The 25,600-nt window shown below is 42.3% G+C and overlaps 1 protein-coding gene across 2 annotated transcripts; it reads left to right on the forward strand.

Moving 5' to 3' along the window:
* The first annotated feature begins 112 nt into the window (after positions 1 to 112).
* NOMO2 (NODAL modulator 2) lies at positions 113 to 24,632 on the forward strand. Of its 2 annotated transcripts, none has more exons than XM_066198220.1 (31): positions 113 to 387; positions 1,096 to 1,185; positions 2,462 to 2,507; positions 2,933 to 3,033; positions 3,157 to 3,263; positions 3,457 to 3,529; positions 4,043 to 4,195; positions 4,869 to 5,006; positions 5,532 to 5,621; positions 6,198 to 6,303; positions 6,720 to 6,870; positions 7,314 to 7,491; positions 7,715 to 7,856; positions 8,718 to 8,849; positions 9,559 to 9,695; positions 9,968 to 10,055; positions 10,492 to 10,555; positions 11,294 to 11,389; positions 13,463 to 13,672; positions 13,958 to 14,040; positions 15,020 to 15,179; positions 15,306 to 15,432; positions 16,075 to 16,188; positions 16,831 to 16,958; positions 17,574 to 17,715; positions 18,504 to 18,587; positions 19,477 to 19,587; positions 20,933 to 21,034; positions 21,254 to 21,373; positions 21,950 to 22,042; positions 22,814 to 24,632. In XM_066198220.1, exons 1-31 carry the CDS (start codon positions 232 to 234, stop codon positions 22,943 to 22,945), a joined length of 3,654 nt encoding a protein of 1,217 aa, XP_066054317.1. In that variant the 5' UTR covers positions 113 to 231; the 3' UTR covers positions 22,946 to 24,632. The 2 variants fall into 2 exon arrangements, with proteins under 2 accessions (XP_066054317.1, XP_066054318.1); XM_066198221.1 differs by lacking the exon at positions 113 to 387 and adding an exon at positions 671 to 838.
* The last annotated feature ends 968 nt before the right edge of the window (positions 24,633 to 25,600 follow it).

Consider the following 25,600-nt stretch of genomic DNA (forward strand, 5'->3'; position numbering starts at 1 on the left):
GGCGGCGCGGTCCGAGGCGGAGCCCCCGCGATCGCCGCTGATAGGAGCTCTCTAAGCACACACACCGAGTGTATTTTACACAGGAGACATTGTTTACTCTTTCCACAAACTCAGCACGCCAAGGGAGTAGCGCAAATATCTTTTAATACCGTAAAATTTACATGAACGCGCCCACCTAAAACACAGTCTCCACCTACCTGATGCATATTTATATTGACACAACTTCGCGCAATGCTTGAAACACAAAATTCTTTATTGAGCAACTTCTGTTGTAGGAATCACCTGACCTTAGTTAAGTTCACAAAAAGTGAGAACACAGACGTTGAAGACGACAGCTTCTTTTGTCAAAGTGACCCGGCACCAGCTACGTCTACAAAGGGTCCGAAGGTGCAGTTTGGGGACGGATAATCCCGCTTGGAGGCATCACCGGGATGGGGCCGGACTGGGATCGGGGCAGGGCCGGGATATGGGCCGGGCCGGGATATGGGGCCGGGATATGGGCCGGGATATGGGGCCGGGCCGGGATATGGGTCGGGATATGGGGCCGGGATATGGGCCGGGATCGGGGCCGGGCCGGGATCGGGGCGTGTCCAGCGGGGCGTCCCCGGGCAGCGGGCGGCGGCCTCCGGGCCGGCAGGCGGCGCTGTGGCGGCCCGGCGCGGCCTTTCCGGCAGCGCTGGCTGCGGGCGGTGGCGGCCGTGAGGGGATGCGGCCCCGGGCGGCGGTCGCGCTGCTCTGCGCGCTGTGCTGCGCCCTGGCGCGGGGCTCCGAGGACATCGTCGTGGGCTGCGGCGGCTTCGTCAAGTCCGACGTGGAGATCAACTACTCCCTGATCGAGGTGGGCGCCGCCGCCGGCCCCGGCTGCCTGCCGGGCGTGCCGAGCGCTGCCGCCCGGGCCGCGGTCACGGGTGGCGGTGGAGCTGCGGCTCTTCTTCACCCTGGCACTCTGCAGCCTGCTTCCCATAAACCGTGTCCTGCTGCCCCTGGCACGGCTGCTGCTGTTGTGTGACAGCACTGGGTTAGAGAGTGCCTGGTTCCTGCGCTCCTCGCCTTTTTAAAAAGGATCTTTGTGTCTGTTTTGTTTGCTTCTTTTAGATTAAGTTATATACAAAACACGGTACTCTGAAATACCAGACAGACTGTGCTCCGAACAATGGGTATTTCATGATTCCCCTTTATGACAAGGTAAGACACAAATACCTGCGCTGTCCCCTCTCTGCTGGAGGCGGCAGCTGCCTCCGCCGCGATCTGCCGGCAGATCAAATCTCAGAGCAACACCCACCCATGAAACATTTGAATCGGGGCATCATTGGGTTTGGTTTGGATCAGAGTTTCAACTTTTTCTTTTTGTAATGCAACGACTTCGTTTCCCAGTGGTAATTATTAAGAGAAAAGCCAGCAAACTGTAGCTGCAGTGTTGCATTAGTGCTGTTTCTTGGAGTGACTGCAGCGTTCCCGCCAGCAACTGTGTGCTGTAGCTCTACAAATACTGCACAAAAAGTACAGGCTCCTACAGAGGACAGATAAAGCTTTCAGATATTTTACCTAAAGAAATGGAAAGAAATGTATATGAGAAGGTGTTTTGGTGTGACTGGTTTGAAAATAACCTGAATGGTTAATTGCAGACCCTAAAAATATTTAAAGGAAATAACGATCCAGAAAGCTCAGAATGTCGGAGTAATTTGATGTCTCCTTAGACTGGAAAGGTGTTTGCATTCAAATTAAATCAAATACAAGATACTCTTTGATGGTCAATGTGTTTTGCCCTTTTGGAGAGCTAGTTAACTTAGGGTTCAGAAGTAGAAACACAAAATGGATTGGAAGGCACCTTTAAACGTCATCTAGTCCATCCACCAAATAATTCCTTCCCTTCCCAATCTAAGAATGTAACGTGCTTTCTGATCCTGGTGATTTCATCCGTAGCCCTTTGAGCCTCTCCAGGGATGCACTTCAGAATACATGTGGCAGAACATGTTTGGTGCTCTCTGATACAAGAGGATCCCTGTATTGATTGATCCCTTTCAGATCAGAGCTTTTAAAAGGATTGGGATTTTGTTATCCCGTGTTGGGGCAGAATGGTTGAGTACAACCCAGCGGAAATATCAATGGCTGATTTAGAGCCCATCTCTTGGGGCAGGTGGAGGTAGATTTGAACACTTTCTAGCACTGAGCTACTTGACTGTGAGCCAGGTTTGTGCTGGAAGCAGGGTAAAAGCATGGTGATGCTTAATTTCTTCTCTTGGCTGGATGTGAGCCCAGCATCCCAGCCTGTCTGGGTAGATATGGCTGCTTCTTTGAGCAGAGTAGCATAAGCAGAAGGAAAGGAGAAGGGTGGAGAATGGTACCCTTGAGTCTTGTGTTCCTCTCTGCAGCATGATGCTTGTGTTCTAAGTTACTTTTTCATCCTTTAGCAGAATTGAATTTAGATCGATGAAGGCAGCTCTTGCTTTTTATTTTTTAGGGGGATTTCATTCTTAAAATTGAGCCTCCCCTAGGGTGGAGTTTTGGTAAGTGCTTGTATGTTTTCTTACAACAGAACACTATATCTGCAGTGTGGGACTTATCTCTAACTTGCAGCTGGCAGGGAAAAGGGAGCACTTTTCCAAACCTAAAAACCATGCTGCATGGTTTAATAACGGAAATGTACTTACTGTACCAGGGGAAAGTAAAGCTGGGTGGTAGACACTGACAGAGTAACCCTTGAACTGATTTGAAGGAAGGTGGGGTTTTGACAAAAATGGCTGCAGCAGGAGGTGGGAAAAAGGAGTTTCAGCATCAGTATTTGGGGGTGCTTTAACTTTGCTGAAGAAAGTCGTTCAGAGCCCTTGCCATGCTTGAATGAATACATTTCTGTGACAGTTGTGTAAAACTGAAGCAGAGTTTCTTTGTGGTTGCTCTCTCACTAACTATCATGCTGTTTCTTCTCTTCCAGAACCGACCAGTGTAGACATCCATGTGGATGGCATTAATGACATTTGCACAAAGGGTGGTGATATTAACTTTGTGTTCACAGGATTTTCTGTGAATGGAAAGGTTAGACTCCTTTGGCTTTGTTTATTCCACCTTATGCTAATTCAACCTCCATAAAAACATTCAGATTCAGCTCTACATGTTAGTTTCATTCATTTATACTTCTGTTTCTTTTTATTTTGACAGGTTCTCAGCAAAGGTCAGACATTAGGTCCTGCTGGAGTTCAGGTTGTACTGAGAAATGCTGGCAGTGACATAAATATACAAGCAACTATTACACAACCTGGAGGAAAGTGAGTGTGGGTGGTGCATACTTAATTCATCTGTTCATTTGCCCAAGATCCTTTCAATACAGCCATACTGACTGGGACTGTAAGAGTTCTGAAATATTTTTTATAACATGTGAATAGAGTCTGAATGGTTTTTTCTGTGAACAAATGTTTGTGGCTGTTTCTGAAGAGACATAATCCCTTTCTTGCCTTGCAGGTTTGCTTTCTTTAAAGTGCTTCCTGGTGAATATGAAATCTTTGCATCACATCCTACCTGGATGTTGAAAGAGGTTAGCACCTACAGAACTTCTGGTTTGCCTGTTTAGGGAGGATGTATCTAGACCTTGTCTGGATCAGTTAGTGTGGGGAAGGGCCTTTGTGGGTGGTCAGGGTGACTGGAGCTTTTCTACAGCTAATCAGGAAGTCAAGAAACTGCCTCGTACAGACCCAGTTTGGAGATAGTGAAGCCTGCCAGGGAAGGACTGGCAAATGAGCTTTCATTTTCCATCTTCTGATGCTGTACATTTTGCAAGAATATTGTAGCTCAAATCCTTCCCTTCCAGACTGCTTGTCTTTTGAGAAGCTCTGCTGTCCTGACCATTTCCTAAATCAGTGAAGCAGGAAAAATACTGTTTTAGAAAGTATCTTTCCTTTAGTGCCTTGAGTAGCCTGGGGACAGTCTGAGTTGTCCTGCTGTGGCTTCTGTTCCTGTTGTTGAATGTGCAGTCTGTGATTATTCTTTAGGTGCTGTAAATGAGGCTTGATGGCTGCTTTTGATGAAGATGTTTGTTTCTGTATTTCAGTCGAGGACAGTGGTGCGGGTGACGAGTTCCAACGCTCATGCTGCCAGCCCCCTGATTGTTGCAGGCTACAACGTCTCTGGGTCTGTGAGGAGTGATGGGGAGCCCATGAAAGGGGTCATGTTTCTCCTTTTCTCCTCTTCAGTCTCCAAAGAGGTAATGCTTGATCAGTACCTTTTCAATATGAGTATGGCTATAAATAAGAACCAAATAGCTTCTAGGTTCGTGTTGCTCTGATACTCATCTGTCCTTCACTGGCTTGTACAACCTCTCAAACTGTATTTCTGCTTTTTCTTCTTTTATGTGATTTTTTTTTTCCCCAGCAAGGCCCTTGTAATCTAATGTGGCCTCCATGGAATTATTTCATAATTTATTGTACAGTAGCTGTAATTTGTCTTCAGTGTGATATCTTAATTACTCTTTGCCCTTTTGGTGGGAAGACAAAGTTCAACAGCTTCTATTGCCACCTTTCAAGTGTGTTAAGAACTCAGTGTGGAACATTTGGTTATGTAGAGCTGAACCGTGTTCTGCAATGTTAACCCTGTCCACAGAACTGAAGTCAGTTAAGACACATGGTAGAGTTTTGGGGATGTTGAATTTCCCAGTTCTGTCCTTACTATCGTACAGTTGATTATTTGCTGTTTTTTCCTCTTTTGCCTGTACATGAATTTTAAGCCATGTCATCAAACTTTGCCTCTAAAATGGTTTTATACTTCCCATCACTCATTCACAGTTGAGTATTTTGAGCTCTATTGTATCCCCTCTCACCCCCCAATTAGTTTCTGTGTTCTTTTTGAGACAAAAACTTGTATTGCATTTATTACTACAGGATGTTGTGGGCTGCAATATTTCTCCTGTGGATGGGTTCCAGTCAAGGGATGAGTCTTTATCCTATTTGTGCAATGTTGTATCAAAAGAAGATGGATCTTTCAGCTTTCTTTCTCTGCCAAGTGGGAAATACACTGTGGTAAGTGACTAGAAATTTATTGCTTGTCTATTCAGTGGACTGTTAACTTTCATTTTCTAAACTAGAGTGTGTTCCTGCCACCTCCCCTCCTTTAAGTTGTTTCCTTCCCATTCTCTTTCTTACTTCTGGATGGTGTGGGAGCATGTTCTCTGCATTGCCTGGAGTGATAGTCCTGCATTCTCAGTCTGTGTGCTCTACAAATGGGATTCAGGCTTCTCTCATTCCTTTAATCCTTCTAGCAATCGTACAGTCTCCTGTCTGTAAGCTCTTGCACATCCAAATATGCTGTATTCTGACTAGGGGGTTACTTTTCCATCTTTTTTGATAATTCCATGGTTTCCATCAGTCTTGAAATATTGCCCATATTTGTGTCTCCGTGCCTCTGAGTAATTTTTTCCAGGAGGTTTTTGCAGCTCATTTGACCCTTGGTAGAGGTGTCTGATGGCAATAAGAACATGAAAAATGGTAGAGGAAAACCATTCTGTCATCACAGCTTAGGAGTCAAACCCATGTGTCTTCTTTCAGATACCATTCTACAGGGGAGAGAGAATCACCTTTGATGTGGCTCCATCTAGACTGGACTTTGTTGTAGAGCATGACAGTTTACAGATCGAGGTGAGCCCTGCAGAGGGAATAATCTTTTTATGCCGCTCATTCCCGTGAAAGCCTAACTGATTTTAGCAGAAAGAAGCTGTATTGTGAAAAACCTTCTTTGTAAGAAGTTGAAGACACCCGTTCGTGCACAGCAGTTTCTAGTCGTGTGCTGTGTTGCTATACCTTGGTCCCTTTTACTGGGAAGAAACAAAATAGGACAAAGCTGTCTGCTGTGTTCGCTTTCATGTCCATGTTGCAAACAGGCAGTAATCTTCCAGGTTGCTTGTATTTCTTTGTTGAGATTGTCACATCTCTGGAGAAGGGCCTGTAGGTTTTTCTGGTTTGCAGATCTGTGACTGCAGCCCTCTGAGCTGTACCAGTGCAGATAAATTGAGAATGTGTGTTTTGTACTTAGGGGAACAGTATGCCTGGAGATCAGTTTGTACTTTCACTGTGATGATCCTGGTACATTTTTTTCCTAGAGCTGTAAATAAATTTCCTTTATATGTGTGTGGAGAGAAAACAGTTGGTGTTGATTGCTGTAGGTGTGTTTGCATTTCCTGAGTAAAGACTGATGTTAATTTTTTCCCATTTCAGCCTGTTTTCCATGTGATGGGTTTCTCTGTCACAGGCAGGGTGTTGAATGGTCCTGAAGGAGAAGGAGTTGCTGATGCCACTGTGACTCTGAACAATCAGATTAAAGGTAGGCAGTGCTCTAGATCTTTGTTGCTACAAGGAAGCCTTTATTAAACTCAAGAACACGACTAGTCTGCGGTGTGGAATTAACCCTTCAGGATAATGCACTGCTTTTGTTGCAATTTATTAGAAAAATTAAAGTGGATTACATGCAGTTGATAAATTTTGCATTTTCTGGTTTAGATGAGAGCATTAAATGTTCATTTGTTTGGCAGTTGAAAATCTCCTAATTGCTTTCAACCATACGCCAGACTGTACTTTGAAATACAGAAATGAAGGTTCATCTAGTAAAAAAAGCATAAGACCATTTGTTGTGTCACATGAGTTAAAAATAGCCTAAAGCAGGGCGTACATGCCCTCTGGATCTCTTGATACATAAGATTAACGTATGCTCTGATTTTTAACTCCTGTTATTTGTTACAGTGAAGACAAAAGCTGATGGCTCTTTCCGCCTTGAGAACATAACAACGGGTACATACACAATTCACGCCAGGAAAGAACACCTCTTTTTTGACACTATTACTGTGAAGATTGCACCTAATACACCTCAGCTGGCAAACATCATTGCAACAGGGTAAGGGCTGGTGTCAGAATGAAAATGCAATTTGGTGTGTGGATGAGGCTGTGAAAATGGGTGGTCCTTTCCCGTGCCATGCCCTGACTTGTTTAGTGTTGTCAGGAGCTAAATGTTTCTGAAGAAATTCCGATGGATTACCTATCATATTTGAGGTTTTTGACACAAAACATTTAAAACCATTTAAAACCTGAGGGGAAAAAGTCCTAAATCCATTGCCTGCTTACCAGAAAAAAAAAAAAAATGGGAAAAGGCTTCAAGTGATTGGGTTGGTGGCAGGGAAGAGTGAAGCAGGTTGCTTGCGAATCTCGCTTTCAGGGGAAACCCTGTGCAGTCCTCAACATAGTGAGGTTTACTTTTTAAGGAAGTTCTAAAACAAGTAGTTTTTTATGGTCTTTGTCAAATCAAGGTGTTTGTTCTGATGACTGGCTTTTGTTTAACAGTTTCAGTGTGTGTGGCCACATCTCAGTTACTCGATTCCCTGACACAGTCAAACAGATCAGTAAATACAAGGTAACCATGATACCTGAAGACAAAGACAAAGCATCACTGGTTACAACAGAAACTGACCCTCATGGAGCTTTTTGTTTCAAGGCAAAATCGGGTACATACAATGTTCAGGTAAGAATGAGCTTTCATTTCTTCATTGTAGGACTGTCATGGTGCTTTAGAAGATTTTGGAATTTTGGAAAGCATGTTGGAGAGGCTGGTTTTGCTTTGCCTGGGATTTAGAGTAGATTTCCATTTTCTAATTTCTGATAAATGCATTGAAGACAGCAGAGTGGGTGTTTTTGGACTGATGTCTGAAAGGTGGTGATGCCTTGATGTGTCATGTACTCTACAGGTAATTATTCCAGAGGCTGAGACCAGAGCAGGGTTGGCTTTGAAACCCAAAATGTTCCCTGTCACTGTTACTGACAGACCAGTGATGGATGTGACCTTCTCTCAGTTTTTGGCATCTGTCTCAGGGAAGATCTCTTGTTTAGGTAAGTCCATCGTGAAAGTGAAATGGCAGTGGGATGGAGAACTTCAGCACTGCATGTGTGAGTGAGTGTTGTTGACATCAAGACACTCGCTGTGGTTAGTCCTATCAGCAGATCAGTAAATGTAACTTGCAGCACATGGAAAAAGCAGCTCTTGGGAAATGTTGTGGCCTAGTAAGGAGCCTTTGGAAAGTTTAGAGTAAAGTTATGTACCTACTTTTAATACTTGCTAGGGATAAGCAAGTCTTCCTTCCTCAGAAGATGGCTGGATTCTGAAAGGAAGTTGTCCTGACTGCTACTTGGGATACTGTACATCAATCAGAGAAGTACTGGAGGTGAAAAAGAAGTGCACCAAAAAAGGGGAGAAAAGCAGTGCATGTAAAAACTGTAGGACAGATGTTCGAGCTGTTGACAGAAACTTTCAATGTCTGTTCTCTTTCATAAGGTTTTTGTCTTTATTTTAATCTAAGGTTCCTTTCTCCTGTTATTTTCTTTGATTACCCACCGATTTCAGCAGATGATGGAGCCTGATTTTTATCCTTTTTACCCTTCCTTTTTCCTCTCTGAATCCTTCCTCCACTTTGTGTCCTGTCTCGCAGGTGTTTACTGGGCTCTTAATTCTCTGCAGAGTGAGGTGAACCAGGGGATTTAATGTTGATCTCAGGTTTTTTCTTGCCATTAGATAAAATAAGAGGATTAACAATCTCAAAATCCTGCAGAATGCAAAACACCACCGGTAAACATGTGCCTAGTAAGCAAGTTTTAATTGGAAACATGTTCTGCTGGGAGGGAGTAAGCATTTCAGCGTTAGTAGCCCTGCGGTGTGGCCGGTGGGGTTTTGGGACGAGCTGTGTTCCCTCGCAGACGCGTGTGGGGACCTGACGGTGACACTGCAGTCCGTGAGCCGCCAGGGGGAGAAGCGCAGCCTGCAGCTGGCCGGCAGCCGCGACTCGGTGCCCTTCACCTTCGAGGGCGTGCTCCCGGGAAAGTACAAAGGTACGAGCGGGGGAACTGCCTGGGGGGCACTTGGTAGCTCAGTTTGTGACCTCATCTGAGCACTTCTGTCATCATGGATACCTTTTGCACTTGTGAAACTTTTCTTAATGCTGGATGTTTAACCCTGTGTCAGCCCGAAGGTTAACGCTCCCCTGAGTTTTAGGGTCTGTGTGGCTGGTGTGGGGGAAGTGGGCTTTATCAAGAACTAGCTTGTCCCAAGCCTAAGAACAGGGACACACTCTGGTTCTGCTTCCAGAGTGTTGCTGCTAAGAGCAATACGTATTTTGGCCAGCCTGCCTTGGCCTGTGAAAATAAATGGTTTTCCAGGGAAGGGTGTAGAAGGAGGATATAGATTGAACTCCTTATACAGAAGTGGGGACATCTTTCCACCAGGTTAAATTGTGGTTAGCTCGTGATGTCCTCTAGGCTGCTTTGCCTGTCACAGTGGCAGTGCCCACTGAGGAGCCTTCCAGGGTGGCCAGGCTTCATTATTCCTTTTCATAGCACAGCTTTCCTGATGGATGTGTTTGGTTCCTGGTGAAGCTGCAGTGCTGTGAGCCAGGTCTGTTATTACAGGCATTGTGGTGTATTTATATTTGAAGGTTATTGTCAGGGATGCTAGAGAGACATAAACTTTTTATATCACGACACCTGCCTTTATTTACTCAGTTTCACATTACTAAAATGCTTTGTGTGGTGTATGTTCCAGTAAGCATTGTACATGAAGACTGGTGCTGGAAGAATAAGTCTTTGGAATTGGAAGTCTTGGAGGAAGACGTGTCAGGAGTAGAATTTAGGCAGACTGGATATATGCTGAGGTGTTCGCTTTCTCATGCAATCACACTGGTACGTAGGAAACAAATGTTCTTGTATGTTTGTAATGACCTTGTGAAGGTGGATAGGATTGTACTTGGAATCAAGGATTTCTGCTGTCTCTGGAGGGTCACAGAGCATGGGAACATGGATGTTTAGAGTGCTTCAAGATTTGTCTTTTAAGTTTTTTAAATGGTCTTGTGGTATATTAAAAAAGAGATGGCATTGATGTATCTTTAGGCAAATGCTGTTTTCATTTTGTTGTGTGGTAGTTACTAATAGTGGATTGTGCTGTGGCTTCACAGGAATTCTATCAGGATGGAAATGGACCAGAGAATGTTGGTGTTTATAACCTGTCCAAAGGAGTTAATAGATTCTGTCTTTCAAAGCCAGGTAACAGCTTTAACATACTAGTTTAAAAAAAGAAAAAGAACCCGTTAGCAAATACTGCAGGGAACCTAAAAAAAATTGTTGTGGTTTCTGAAAGGCATTGTTTTAATTGCATCTGTATATCTGTATGATGTGTTCCAAGTTTTTAGAATTCTCCATTTCTTTTGCTATTTAGTCCTTCACCAAGTCTACATTCCAGAAATAAAATATTATTTTTTTTTCTTGGTGGTGGAGGCATTTCATCTTTGATGAAGATCATGTTAAAATAATCTCATTCCTATTGGTTCTTTTTGTCAGACACATTAGAGGGTGCTGTGTGAAAGGCAGCAGATACACAGTCAAATTTTGTAGTTGTTTCTGTAGCTCTGCTCTCATGTGATCTGGGGAATTCGGGCAACCTGAGTTTTTCAGTGGCTCACTCTTTCCCTTGCTGTTGTAGGTGTGTACGAGGTGACCCCGCGCTCTTGCCACCAGTTTGAACACGAGTATTACACCTACGACACGTAAGAGTGTGACTGTTCCTCACCTTACTCCTGCCAGTGGGATTTTCCATAAAGCTCCCTTCTCCTGCTTGCTTTCAGCAGGACAGCATGTGTAGAGGGAGGCTCTAGCAAGGTGTATCACAAATGTTCTTTTGTTCTTTCTATCTTAAAAGTAATAAAAATCAACTGATCATAGAGTTTAAAGATGCTTTAGTTACTTCAGATGCGTATTTTTGTCAGCTTTCTGTCTAGTGTAGCAGAGAAGAGTTATTTCAGTGAAAACTGTTGGTCTCTTCTGAGAGCTGAAAGGCAAAAGACAGGATAGTAAGATTACTAGGAGGCACTTACCACTATGGTGCCATGACCTTCTGGTGATTTGATTCTGCTTACCCCATTTTTTGCAAGCTGAGTAAATGTTCACTCTTATCACAAGTAAGCAGTGCAGATCTTCCTCAGTCAGGCGAGTTTAATTAGTTATTTATAGATTGTGGTCTGGTGATGTGTTTAATGACACTTTGACATATGGAATCAATCAAATCAGCTTTAGCTTGAGAAGAAGCAGAAGGCACAAAGGAAGCAATTGCTTTGGGGCTCGAGTTGCAATAGATGACCATCCCATCACAGGCTTGCTGTGTAATTTCTGTATCATCTTTTGTAAAGCATTTCAATCTCAGGGGTGAGAACGCAGACTCTGCTAAATAAGATTTGCTTATTTGGGAAGGGGACCTTGGATTCATGTCTTTGTTCTTTGGTTTGCAGGTCCTCTCCCAGTATCCTGACGCTCACTGCAGTTCGCCACCATGTCCTTGGCACGATTGTAACTGATAAACTGATGGATGTGACTGTTACCATTAAGTAAGGGCAAGGAAATCGTGGGGCTGTAAAAAGTGGAAAAAAAAGGACATTTCTCTCATAAAGATTTACTCCAGTTTTAGTGCTGCAGTGGCTGCTTTCTAAGGGGATGGCATCCTAGCCTGGGCTGCAAGGGGTTTTTAGTGCTGAGATGTGCTTTGAGTACTTTGCAGTGAGATAAATCCAGCCCTCATTTTGAGTGTTTTCTCATAATTTCAACATTGGCCCTCCTTGCTTTTGTGTCTTGGTAAAAAGGAATAATTTTCTGAGTTTTTATATACATTAATGAACTGATGTTTCAGAATTCAGAGGGTATTATTTTAGCTTAGGTCTGAGCTCTTTAGGGCACTGGCATCTATTTTTTCCCTTTTTTTCTTTCCTCAGAATGAGAATCTGCTGCTTTAGAGCATTGTACCTAGTGTGAGGAGAGTTATAAAAGGAAAAGCATGCAGAGTGATTACACACTAATGCACCAGTTTATGTTTAGCTGAACAGACAGCTCACTAGGGAGCACTGATTTGTGAACAGCTTTAATTGTATGAGGTGGCAAATCTGCCTGAAAGTGTCTGATAATGATGAGTGTTTTATTGATGCTCTGCTGGTATCTACTTGTTCTAGACTATAGGTTCTCAAACTTCTTTGAATGCAGAAAACATCTTTTCAGAGAACATCACCTGCAGAGCATTGCCTCAAGTTCTCCAAGATTGATGACCCTATCACTGCAACTGCTGGGCAACTCCAGCAGCTGGAAAGGAGACACTGAGACAGCAGAGAGCCATTAGGATTTTATAAACAACTTAGTGAGGAGGTGAATATTGTACCCAGCATCTCAGCTTGTTGGGTTTTTGGAGACTATTGGCTAGGGCTCTGAAGGCAGCTTAGTTGCCACAGATATCTCTGATCAATCCTGCCTCAAGCTTTTCAGCTGAAGTCCAATTTGTGGAGTGCCATCAACATAAAGGGAGTAGCTCTGGGTTTAAAAGCAAGTCAGTTATTTTTACAGGTCTGTGTACCAGATCCGTGGCTGTGACCCATTGATTTTTAGTTAACAAAAAACCCCAAACAACCTCAACCAAAGCAAAGCTGATTCTCACCAGTTCTTGATAATGGCTTGGTATGTTTTAAAAATAAGACACTAGTAATTTATTATGAGTATCTTGAGATTGTGTGCCTATATAAATTTTTAACAGGCTTTCAGACAAAAAAAAATTACATGTTTCTGTATTGTGTCTGGACTGCGGAGAAAGAATTTAAAGCCTTGATGAAACTTAGTGTGATAGAGCAATAGTAACAGTGTCTCATAAAAAGCCAAACTAGAATATAGGTGAAGACTGGAGCAGGAGACTGAACTATCCTGGTAATCTAAAGTGGCTGTAGGAAAAGTGATTGTGATCATTTTGGTTCAGTCCTCACTGAGAATTCAGACTGTTGGAGAAGAGACAGATGATAAGATACAAAGGATGATTGGAGTCTAGAAGAAAATGCTAGAAAAGAGAGGATGCAATATCAGGGAGAGTGAAACAAAATGCATTGTTCTGAGCTGATTCTAAGAACTTGGTTGAATTTATCTAGCAATCTGTTCAGTGGACAGTGACAAAATAGCTGGGTAGTTCAAATATATAGGGTAGATAGGTGAGAATTCAGAACTTTTCCTGGGAAATGCTGGTTCTTGGAAGTACTTATGTGTGATGAAAGTTTTTTTCTCCTTGTATTCTCTGCTTCTGAGAGATAGGTTCTGAGTCAAAAGTTTCTAGTTCTGAAAAATAAGTTTAGCAGTCTTTCTATTTATTTTGTACAGCTCGTCCTTTCTGTATTAAACTTGTTCTCAGGTTTGACATTCCAGCCTTTCTCTTTTAGTTCAGGTCCTTGTTAAAGGTACTCTGGCAAACTGGTCCTTTTGCCTAAAAATTTACCATTCCTGTGCTCTTACCAGAATAAACAGGGCAGTTAAAGAGGGATGGGTTTAAAAAATACCCTGGGACTTACCTGCGGTGGTGTAAAGGTGATAACAGATACAACAAGCTCTTATCTCTCCATATAGAAGGAGGTGATTTTGTTTTTTGTCCGTATTTTCAGGTCATCCATTGACAGTGAACCTGCCTTAGTTTTAGGGCCCCTGAAATCTGTTCAGGAGCTCCGTCGGGAGCAGCAGCTGGCAGAAATCGAGAGCCGCCGGCAGGAGAGGGAAAAGAAGGGTCAGGAGGAGGAGGGAACAAAGCCACCAGTGCAAGAAATGGTGGAGGAGCTCCAAGGACCATTCTTATATGAATTTTCATACTGGGCAAGGTAATAAATACCAAGCTTCAATGGGCAAGGTGTGTTCTTTGTACTGTTGCGTGGAGTTTGTGCCGAACAGAACAGTGATACAGTTCCAGGTAGGACAGAGCTGCCGGCTGGGTGCCGTTGGTGACTCTGAGCTACAAGGAATCTTAGTGCCACATAGTAAGATTTTTGCTTAGATTGTTGTTGATACTTTTTTCTTGGAGCATTTAGATGCATTCTTGCACTCTGCTCTACATGAGAGCTGCTAATTCAATTTTCTTCTAATTATATCTTATTTGTGTTTTACAGGTCTGGAGAGAAAATTACTGTAACGCCATCATCAAAAGAGCTTCTCTTCTACCCTCCTTATGTGGAAGCAGTTGTTAGTGGGGGTAAATATAAATAGATTATTGTTTGAAAGGATTAGATTGTTATGGTTGAAATGTATCTGTGTAGATAAACATATGAATAACTTGAAAATAATGTTAGGGAAGTTTCAGTTGCAGGTATTTCTTTGGGCCAGTTTAATTCTGGAATTTGGAAGTTCCTTGATAGAGGATGTAGGTACAATTTTTACCAGCAGAATATTCTTCAAAGTGCTGAAAAACCACCTGGCACAAGAGGAAGGCCAGGTTTCTGGGTATTACACCAGATTCTCAGAATTGTTCGCAGTACTGTGACCTAGAAAAAGAGTTGTGCGAAAACAAGGTTTCTATTTTGAATTTGTTACCAAATTCAAGTTTCTGTTAAAGGTTTTTTTTTTCCCCACTAGATTGCACTAATAAAAATATTCACAAAAAAAAGATAAACTTCAGAATTGTCAGGTTTACCATCAGTTATTGATGCTGCTTGTTAGGTCAGTGTCCATCTTGTCCTCAGGTTCTTAACTGAACATATTTTGTTTGAAATCACTAGGAAATGTTAAGTACCTCTTTTCATGTGACTCTGTTTACATGTTCTAAATGCATTTGAGGGAGGGAAATAAAACTTTGCTTAGTGTCATTAAACATGACATATGCTCACCTGAATCTGAACTCAAAAAATGTGGTCAAAGCTCATCTGGCTAGAAGGAAGTGCCATTGCCTCCATGTGGCTGCGGTGTATGTAACTCACTGAGACCTCCAACCACCTCAGAAATCTGTAAGGTTTTTCTGGGGATGTGCTTATAGCTTTGAAATGCAGTTACTCATTTTGGTACTGGTAAGATGATGTGTTAAGAGGCCATGAAATTGTGTGGATTGATATCTTGTTTTAAGATAAAAGGCCACCAGCTGAGCACTTTGGAAGTAGTTAAGCTCTAGCTGTAAGCCAGAGTGTCAAGTGTATTTTTGACCTTTTTCTTTGTCTTAAATCCCCTTCACAATGACCAAGAGAGTTGTCCTGGGAAGCTGATAGAGATTCATGGAAAAGCAGGCTTATTTCTGGAAGGGCAAATTCATCCTGAATTGGAAGGTGTTGAGATTGTCATTAGTGAGAAGGGAGCAACTTCTGCACTCATCACAGTTTTCACTGATGACAAAGGCACTTACAGGTAATGAACAGATTTGTCTTGAACCTTTGGAGTCTTTAGTTAAAAACACAGTGGTTACTTGACAAATGTGTGTGTTGTATTCAAGTGTTTTTTCTGAAACAAGTTCTGTTCTCATTCTATTTGAAGCGTTGGGCCACTCCACAGTGACTTGGAATACACAATCACTGCTCAGAAAGAAGGTTTTGTTCTGACTGCAGTAGAAGGAACAGTTGGAGACTTCAAAGCTTTTGCTCTTGCTGGGGTGACATTTGAGGTAATGTCCTGAACATTTTGGGTTCTGAATTAATAGTGTGTGCAGTTGGAGCTGGACAGGCAAAAAGTTAATCCATGTCTTCCAAAGACAAATGGATGTGGGATTTGGGATAATTTATTATTATTTGGATAATAATTTTTGTCATGAGGAGACAAATTTCAGTGGATGAGCTCAGTTGTAGACCATGATTTGCCATGCAGAAGATACTTTGCAAGGTTTATAGAGTGAAAGTTAGAGCCTGCAGTCCAAAAGAATGGCTTTATTTGCTTTTGTAGAGTTGGGCAACCCTGTTTTAATGAGTTTTATCCCTCAAGGTGTAGGTGTAATCTGGTCCAGCTAATGCCTGGTTCCAGCCCTTGGGGTGCTTTGTTCTGGCGCCCTGTGTGTTCTCTGGAGAGGCAGAGGATGGCTGCTGTGGTGGCACATGGTGTGGCCTGGGCTGTGAGTGCCCAGGGTTTGGAGCAGAGGGTTCTGCAGTCCTGGGCTCTGGCAGGAGGGGCAGCACAGATGTGCTTAGTTCTGCTCACAGCTGGGTGCTCAGAGCCAGCCTGCCTGTGCACTCTGCAAGGGGCTTTTTGACTGAGCCCTTCTCCATAAAGAAACCTTTACTTACACTTAAAATGACTGCTTTTTCCAAAACAGATCAAATCAGAGGATGACCAGGCTCTTGCTGGAGTTCTCTTGTCCCTCAGTGGAGGGGTGTTTCGGTCCAACCTCCTCACACAGGACAATGGCATGCTGACGTTTTCCAACTTGGTGAGTTGAAATGATTCTTCTGAGCGTGGCTGTGTGTGGGGCTGTGCTCCTTTGCTCAAACAGGGCTCTCCTGAGTGGCAGGTGTCCTTTGAAACCCTAACCCACGATGAGAGATGCAGATCCCTGAGAACAAACAGCACTGAAAATCTTAGCAAGGGAAAGCTGTGAAATCTAACATGGCAAGAGGTTTCTCCCCAGCCGGTCGTAGATGATGTTGATTGATCTCAGTTACTAATTTGCAGTCTGTAAACTTGAAACAAGCCAATTTGTTGATGATCATTGGAGAGTCTTTAGGGGGAAGGAAATCTAATTACATTATTGATCTATGTATGTGTAGACATACGTGAATAGTTTCTTTGCAGATACCCTTCTTTTGTGGTCACTTTCCTGTCCTTGAGGTCTTGTAAGATTTTAGGGATGTAGATGCTTTCTCTCTTAAAACTTCGCCATCAGGTGGAATTCCATCAGTTTATTGTCCAATGTGCTCCCTGTTTTTCTCTGCTCACATTTTGTGACAGGTTTAACCTGTGGTTGGAACAGAGGACATCAGCTCTTTAGAGAGCTCTTGCAAAGCGTATTTGTTTGGAGTCGGTGAGTTTTGCATCTCTATGAGTAAACAACTTGCTTTGTGCCTCTTTGCAGAGCCCAGGGCAATACTACTTTAAACCCATGATGAAAGAATTTCGGTTCGAACCATCATCACAAATGATCGAAGTGCAGGAAGGACAAAATCTCAAAATCCAGATAACTGGTTACAGGACAGCTTACAGGTCAGTGGAGCTGGAATCCGTGGAAAATGCTATGGGCTGCATCAGGATGTGTTGTGCCAAATGTGTCTCCTCCCAGCACACCTCTGTTCTTGCAGGTTTGGAGGAGACTTTCCGAGTCTCGATTTGACTTAAATGTGCTGTGTATAAGTACTTTTTTTGGCCTTTTTTCATGGATGTGGGTATATAGCTAAGCCCAGAGGGCAGAGCTGTAGGAAGAAACATGGCTATGAAAGCACTGTCTCAGTGGCACTGGAAGTGGTTTGTGCTGTGGCCAGTGGGAGAGGAGGGGACTATTCTAGGTATGGGAGACCAATTCAGATACCTGACTTCAAGGTCCTTCCTTTCCTTCTCCTCGGGGGTAAGAAAGAACTGCTAAGAACTGCTGTTCACGCAGTATAGGGAACTTGGATTCTTAAAGTTGTGCTCTGAACTGCATCAAATGTTAATGATTTAAACTGTTTTACACACACACACACACATAAATACCCCTTTTATTCTCGATGCTGTGGTAAATACATTAAGTCCTTTTCCCATCAGTTGTAACAATAAAATGTCTTTAAAATATGCATTAAACCAGCATAGCAACTGTACAACTGGTTCTCTTTATACCTTTAGCTGTTATGGCACAGTTTCTTCTTTAAATGGTGAGCCTGAGCAGGGAGTCTCAGTGGAAGCTGTGGGACAGGAGGATTGCAGCATCTATGGAGAAGACACAATAACTGATGAAGAAGGCAAATTCAGGCTCCGTGGCCTTCGGGTAAGAAGTAGGAGGCTCTCATTTGCTTTTCTGTCAGCGTGACAGTGGAATGGTTCTGTTCAGTAGCCACTGGTTTCTGTTTTCACATCATGTTTGCTAACTCAGACTCCCCTGAGTCTCTCTGGGTGAAGAAACACAGGCATGTAGTGAACATTGATCCTGATAAAGGGGAAAAGGAAAGCTTGTGGTGTAAGTCTGTTAACTTGCTGGCAGCGTACTGTGCTGGCCTCCACAAACACTGAGCAGTTGGAGTGACATGACACAATCCCCTGGTCAGTGCTTGGGTGGCCAGCAGGGAAGTTTCATGGGAAAGTATTCAGAGAAGTGTTTAGTTTCTCTTGTGAAGATACCTACAGCCTATTTTTAGCAGCATACTGGGTTTCTGTGTGATGTTGGTGGCACAGAATGTATGTGAAGTATGGGGATGCTGAATTTATGGCACCATTATGTCAGGAGTCAACAATTTCCTGAAGTAAAAGGCAGTGTTTGGTCAGGTTTTAATCCTGTGTTTTCCTTCATCACAGCAGATGATTTCTTTTAATACTGTGATGTCGCAAACTAATGAAAGTTCTATATTGCCTTTTCTTATTTTCTGACAGTAAACACTCCTAATAGTGTTATTGAGTTAAGTTTTCTATTTGAGATAAGGAAAACTTTAACTGCATGGAGTTAAATCTGTTTGGATGGCGTATCTTAAATGGAATGCTAGAAAATCCCCTTTACTGCTCTCTAAAATTAAAGTATGTATTACTCAGTGTTGGGATTTATCATCTGAATGTTGCTTTCAGCCTGGCTGTGTGTATCATGTCCAACTCAAAGCTGAAGGCAATGATCACATTGAAAGAGCTTTGCCACAGCATCGGGCAATTGAGGTAATTTTTTCTCTTTTCTTCTAGCATCACTTAAATATGGAATGGGTCTTTCCAGGCATCTTGTCTGTTTTGTCAGCAGCAATGTAATGAAGGCATTCTGTTTAGACAAGTGCATTTCAGCAAGTTAGCTCCCTAAAAACAGGCTCCACATTGTGTGTTAGCACCATAGCTCAAAACTGAAGCGAGATAAAGCCCAAACAGTAAACAAGTGGAAAGGATTCTTTCACAGTCATGAAAACTATGCACCCAGGAATAAGGGAATAAATGTATGGAATACCTTTCAACATTTCTTTGTGATGTGGAACAAAGCAGTGGTAGCTTGAGGACATCATAAATTGTCATATTGTCCTACAGTTGTATTTAGTTATGGACTGACGGATATTGTTGTTTCATTGGGTCCAAATCATGCAGTCTTGATGTAGGTGCAATTGTAATTTGGGCTAGCAAGTCTTTATAAAATGCAGTAGTAACTTTGACTTGAAAAGTGGTGGAATCTTGTTAAATATTCCACATTATTCAACTGTATAAACATCTCTGTTCATCTCAGATATAAAGTACTGAGACCAGTGTTCTGAGAAAAGGCAGTCTTGTGGATGTACCTCAGCCTTTTCCAGAATAGTTTGTTCTTTTGAGACTTCCATTTTTAGTTTAGCTTAATGTCGTGAGCCTCATGCTGATAATGCCCAAGTCTGCAATTGCAAGCTGTGCACTCTGGAGAACAGGGACTTGCGATGGGAAAGCTTTCAAGCTTCCATGTGGTTAGTATAGGACAAAAATCACATTTTATTTCAAATGATCAGCAATATTTGTGTTGTGTTAACAGTTGTGTTGCTGTCCTTTGTTAACTGTTCCTCTGTTGGTAAAACCCTGAGTCTATTTTCCATTGCAGGTTGGGAACAGTGACATTGATGATGTTAATATTATAGCGTTCCGGCAAATTAATCAATTTGATTTAAGTGGAAATGTGATTACAGCTTCTGAATATCTCTCCACATTATGTGTAAGTTCAAGCCTTTCATCTTTGTCAAGTGTATTTGTTACTGCTTTCACAGTGATTTTTTTTTTGCAGGGTCACTGGAAATGGTTCAGTAGCCAGAGTACACATTTAATTCAGATTAGAACTAATAGTTTAATGAAGGTGAATTTGAATTCCAGATAGACTGAAGATCGCAGTGTTCCTGATGCTTTGCTTTAATGTTTCCATTTTTCATGGGAATATGTTTAAGAAATGCCTTCTCTGGTTGGCCTGTACATTTTGGGATCTGTATCCCTGATTAGGGATGCTGTGTCTGTAGAGATCAAGACAGCAAGGGTGAAATGAGTCATTTGTATCAGAGAACTGCATTAATTCCTGAAACATCTGACATTTTTGACCTGTATGTCAGATCCTGAAGATACCATCTGAATGCAGTGATACCACAGGACATGTCAATTTAGAAGTGCATAATAACAGACAGTATGTGACAAATAGGAAAGCTGAAGTTTTCAAAATTCAAGACTGTATTGTGGTCTGAAAAAACTTGCTAAACACCTCTGATCCTTTTGGCTTAGGGAGCAAATGCTGGAAGTGTCTGCAAGAGGTGTTAGTGAGGTAGGAAATTACAGTATCATTTCTCAGCTTTAAAAGCTCCATGAAGTGTTACCTACAAATCTAAATGCAGTGCTTGGATTTCTTTCACACTAGTTTGTTATGCATCTCACCTGCCAAGATCTCATTGCTAAGCTGTTGGGTTTTTTGGGAGGCATCCAAAGGATCCAACACTCAGAGAAGGTGTGAAGGAAAATGTGTCACCTTTCTGAAGAGCCCCTGAGCTTGTGTCCCATCTTTCTGCGGAAATTTAAACCCTTGCAGTTCAGCCTAAGCAAATAGGAATTGATACCAAAATTTGATTATATAGAAGTTATCCAAACTTCCTGGGCCTACTTCATATGAGGTGCGGTCTTGTGTTGCATGTACTGCACGTGAGCTGTTGATGGGTGCATGTTATCACCCTGGCCTCCAATGCAGACGTTCTTGTCTCTGAAAGATGTGCTAAGACTAGATCCAGACACAAGTGAGAGCAGTTTTGTGATCAGCAGCACAAACTGCTTTTCATACACTGGGTATGTGAAAATGTCAGACAGCAGTTGTTCCGAAGTTATTTCAAGTTCTGTGAAAAGACTCTTTTTGTGACTTTTCACATTCCAGATTAGAACGTTTCCAGGTGTTCTTGACAACCCTCTGTTTATATAAACACATGATGAATTTTGAAGTGCTTTTATCCCTGAAGATGTGGTATGTCTGAAATATCTAGTGTGGTGCAGGCTTGGAAATACCTGGTTTGTGTTTTCTTCTTCACTTACAGGTGAAGCTCTACAAGAGTGAAAATCTTGACAACCCAATTCATACAGTCAACTTAGGCCTATCCCTGTTTTTTCATTTCCCACCGCTACTCCGAGATGGAGAGGTAAGAATATTGCTGGAAAGTTAGCTTAGATCACTTTATTTTTTTTTCCCTCTAAGGACACTGAAGTGTAATTTGTGGTGTGTCTGCAGAGCTGTATTCACGCTGGACTAACCGGTGTCTTGAGAGATTTGAAGCCTGTTTAACTGACCCTTGCCTTTAATGTGATTTTGTCTGGGACTGCTCCTGATGCTGTAGCCTGAGTGTATTTTTTACCCCCAGAATTACGTGGTGCTCCTGGATTCTACACTGTCTAAATCACAGTATGACTACACCCTGCCTCAAGTTTCTTTCACTGCCATTGGATATCATAAACACATTACACTGGTCTTCAGTCCCACTGTAAGTAATAAATATTTCCATGTTCCAATGTTCACCTTGGGAGCAGTATTTGGTGTTACAGCCTGCATGTATTTTGTGCTCTTGGCCGAGCTTTCTATTAGTGTAACTATAAAGAGGTTTATGAGTGGCATTAGGAAGACAATCAGTTTAGATTGGCTGTGTGTTCAGTTGCCAGTGGAACAGGAGGGAGACGTGGAGCTGCAGTAGGAAGTGAAGGGTGCAGATGTGCCTGAAAGGCTCTGTGCTGGCACAGCTGCTCTGGTGGGGTCACACAGGTGTGGGCAGCATGGGACAGGTAAATCAGAGCACACCAGGCTGACTGGCAGTGGAGGCTGACCATCAATGAATTGACTTTACAAAGCAGCACACCTCAGGAAGGGGTAATACGTGAGTGACTGATCCAGAGGGTGCTGTTGAAGTGGAAAGTAAAGTAAATCCTAGAACAGCGCTTGGAAAGAAGTCAGATGAGGAGGCTGGATATGCCTCATGATCCTATTGCTGTCGTTTCTTAGAGCTGAGGGATTTCACAGTCAACTGTCAATAAAAACAATAAAATCCCTGATGACCTGTTTGCAGAGGAAGCTGCCTGAACAGGATATTGCCCAAGGCTCGTACATCGCCTTACCGCTGACGCTGCTCCTGCTCCTGGCTGGTTACAACCACGACAAGGTGGGTCAGGGCTGCTTCTGCTCTCACCCAAATATTGTCCTATCAATGGATATGGTACACTGTGCTAAGTGAGGGTTTCTTGGGTTGTTGTCCAGAGAGAGGTGCAGTCACAGTCCCCTTAGGTGATATATTATAAGAGAAGCCACAATTACAGCCATGTTTTTGGACAATTACCTTCCTTTAAAAAAGCTTAGCGTAAAGGTGAGTTCCTGTGCTGTGGCTGAATTTTCTTCTCATTTGATTGCTCTGAGAAAAAAACAAGAAGCAGCATTAAAATTCGGATAACCAGACTCAGTGATAATAGGAATGAGCACAATTATTTTATTGGCCTCAGACTGGAAAACGCCTTGCAAATTTTCAAGTCTGGTCTCTTTAGCTATATTATACCCTACCCTTTATACCCTCCCTAGTTCAAAAGCTCCCAAGAGGAATACAAATACTTGCTATACAGTCCCCTCTGTCTTTGTTATCAAGCTGTGCTCTTCTAGTCTTTTCTAATATGACTGGATTTCTCTCTTACCAAGAAGAGAAATCAAATTTGTCTGTGCAGTTTGATTTCCTCTCAGACAGTCACTTTAGGGTTTGATTATCAGAAATTCCCAGAAGTTTGGTTTGATTCCTCCCCAAGATTTGCAGCCATATTCTGATGTCTTTGTAGATGTGCCGTCGATGCAATAGATTCTGTTACGGGCTACATGTCTAAAGAACCATCCCATCCACACCTTACACACCATTGTGACCACAACTTGCTTCCCTTTTTTTTGTCCCCAGCTTATTCCCCTGCTGCTGCAGCTGACAACTCGGCTGCAGGGCGTCCGTGCTCTTGGGCAGACGGGCTCTGACACTGGGGGCTCAGAGGACGCAAAGAGACAAACAAAGAAACAGAAGACGAGGCGGACGTGAGCTCCAAGGAGGGGTGGGGTGAAGTGGTGCTCTGTCAAACTGGAGCCCGGGGAGGCAAAGCCACTAAAACACACTTTTGTTGAATTTGCAGACTTGACATTTTCTGGTTTTGCTACATGAGCACCATTTGTCACATTAGCTCCGTTTTGGTTGTAAATTTTCTATGGAGTCTATAGATTTCCCTGTTGTAAAGTGATTAAATGAATGCCTCTGCTGTCACTGTGAGTGCATCTCTCATACTTGAAGACAATTAATGTTTTGTTTTTTGTTTGTTTTTTTTTTTCATTGGAACAGGTCATGCTGTCCTTATTAATGATTTATAAAAGCAGTGGTAATAGATAATACTTGATTTCAATCTCTAGATTCTGGAATGATTTTTCCTTACCTTTTGAAATACCCACTTTACAAAAGCAGCACACAGGCATTCTACTAAATTGGTGTTACTTGAAACAGAACTTTAGGGGACATAGCTGGACTGGTGAATTATGTCATTGTCAGTTCCAGTTCAGCAGCTTGATTGGGGAGTCTGCCTGATTTCAGTTCTTGTTCAGTGATCATGTTATCTTTGATTAAGTTTTTTTGCCCAATGAAGACAAATTCTCGATGTCAGGTAAGGTTAGTTGTTAAAATCAGTAAATTCTAATGTTCCTATTGCAAAAGCAGTCTTTCAGTTTTAGTTTCCTGTCCAGTGTGATCTCTTTAGACCTCCAGTATTCCTGAGGTGGCTCCAGCTCTCTGCGCTACTCCTTCCAGAGCTGTCCTGTGTTCTTGGTGTTACATTCACCCATGATGGTCACATCTCCTGCTCAGGCCATGCTCAGCCTTTTTCCCAATTAATGGTTGATTTTTTTTTTTTAACCTTTTTTTACCTTTTGGGTTTTTTTAACTATAAGGAATGTGAGGTTTTTGAAATCTCCAATATGTACAATCCCAAATAATGTAGTCTGTAATAAATAACTGTTTTATACAGGTTCTCTTTTGATTCCTGCTTGAAGTAGGTAGTTGGACATACACAGTTTAAATGTTAATGGGGCTTTTTATTGACAAATAGTATAAAGGTTAACAGAGCATTTGAAGATGCACATAAATACCTACAAATATTGCAAAGACATTGGTACTGCCAGTAAGTGGCAATGTTTCTCTTTTACAGTGCTTGAAATAAAAGTCCCCTTACATTTAAATGTTTAAGCTCACAAGCCCCACCATTCTCAGAAATTTGGATGCTGAAGGTTTTACACTGTTTTTGTTGCACTTTGCAGGATTTTGGGCCTAAATAATATAACTTCATTTGGTGGTGATTCTAATCTCTCAGAGAGAAATTTTGTCAGGACCATAACAAGAATGTAGAATGTTGAAAAAGCATTGTGTATAGAGCTCGAGATGAAGCTCTAATAAATTATCATGCTCTACTTAATGACTTTGAATTTCATATTGCTGTGACGAAATATGTGGGGAAAAGACAAGGTGTTCTAGGACTTATAATAAATTGTACGTTTTCAGTACATTTTTATTTTAAGCTGGTGAATGTTCAGAAAGTTATTGCTACTTTGGGGAATGTATGAGGAAGAAATGCGCGTATCCATGTGCCTCAGAGGAGTTCCAGATATTCTGATCTCTGAACTGTGAGACTGACTGATGGTTGAACTTAAACATTGGAACTGCTATTAATAAAAAGAAAAAAAGAAAAGTGACAATTCTTGCTAATTTAATGTTTGCTTCTAAATCTGGAATTTGCCCAGTGTCTCAAAATTGTCTTGTCTTTGCCTTCTGCATCACACTTGTGACTATGAGTCCCACGTTTTGAGGTTTATTCTGCTGTTGAAGTATTAATTCCTAGCAAAAACTATAGCTTGAAGTTCCTCAGTTGGCAGAGAATTGTACTCTTGGAGAAAACAGGGAAAACTAAAGCATGAGAGAACTTTCTAAAGCAGACCTAAACGCCAAGGAATCAGTATCTTCAATTATTTATAGAAACCAATAATCAGATACACAGGCCCAAGCAGAAAGATGAGTGTGGTCTGTGCAGTGCCTAGAGCCAGGAGCATGAGGCAGGACAGACAGACAGCCAGAGGGTCTGTACCTGGCCCCTCTGCCGTGCTCCCAGCCCCTCCCCACAGCCCTGGGAACATCGCTCAGAGCCCTGAGCATGGACAGGAGCTCCTTTGCGCAGCAGCACTCAGGGCAGAAATGGATTTGGGTCAGCACTGACCCCTGTTCTCTGCTGGGTGCAATGCTCAGGTTGCACCTACCCTGCATATCTGAGGTTTGAGTTTGTGCTCTTAAGGCTTCAGTGCTGGTTGGACTGGCCCTGTCCAAATGATTGAAAATGTCAGTTAAAGCTGCTTGTTGCATCTTTCATTAATTTATGTTAATGGAAAGAATAGATGCAGGATGGGACTAACAAAGTATGTTGACTTACTGGAAATCTTTCAAGACTCAGTGTTTATTATTCTTTTATGCAGGCACAATAGTGAAAAAATGATTAATTCATTTGCTTGGTGAACTAAATATGGGCAAATGTCTGAATTCTGTGGGAAATGAGAGAAAGGCCCTCTGGATAAAGATTGCATTGCATGTTACTTATTTTTTTCTGTCAAAACTAACGATGAATGTTACATATATTTGTCTGATTCATCAGTGATGCACAAAACTCTA

Source organism: Chamaea fasciata, unplaced genomic scaffold (assembly GCF_029207755.1).
Source record: "Chamaea fasciata isolate MVZ Bird 193981 ecotype frontalis unplaced genomic scaffold, bChaFas1.0.hap1 SCAF_16, whole genome shotgun sequence".
NCBI classification, from domain to species: domain Eukaryota; kingdom Metazoa; phylum Chordata; class Aves; order Passeriformes; family Sylviidae; genus Chamaea; species Chamaea fasciata.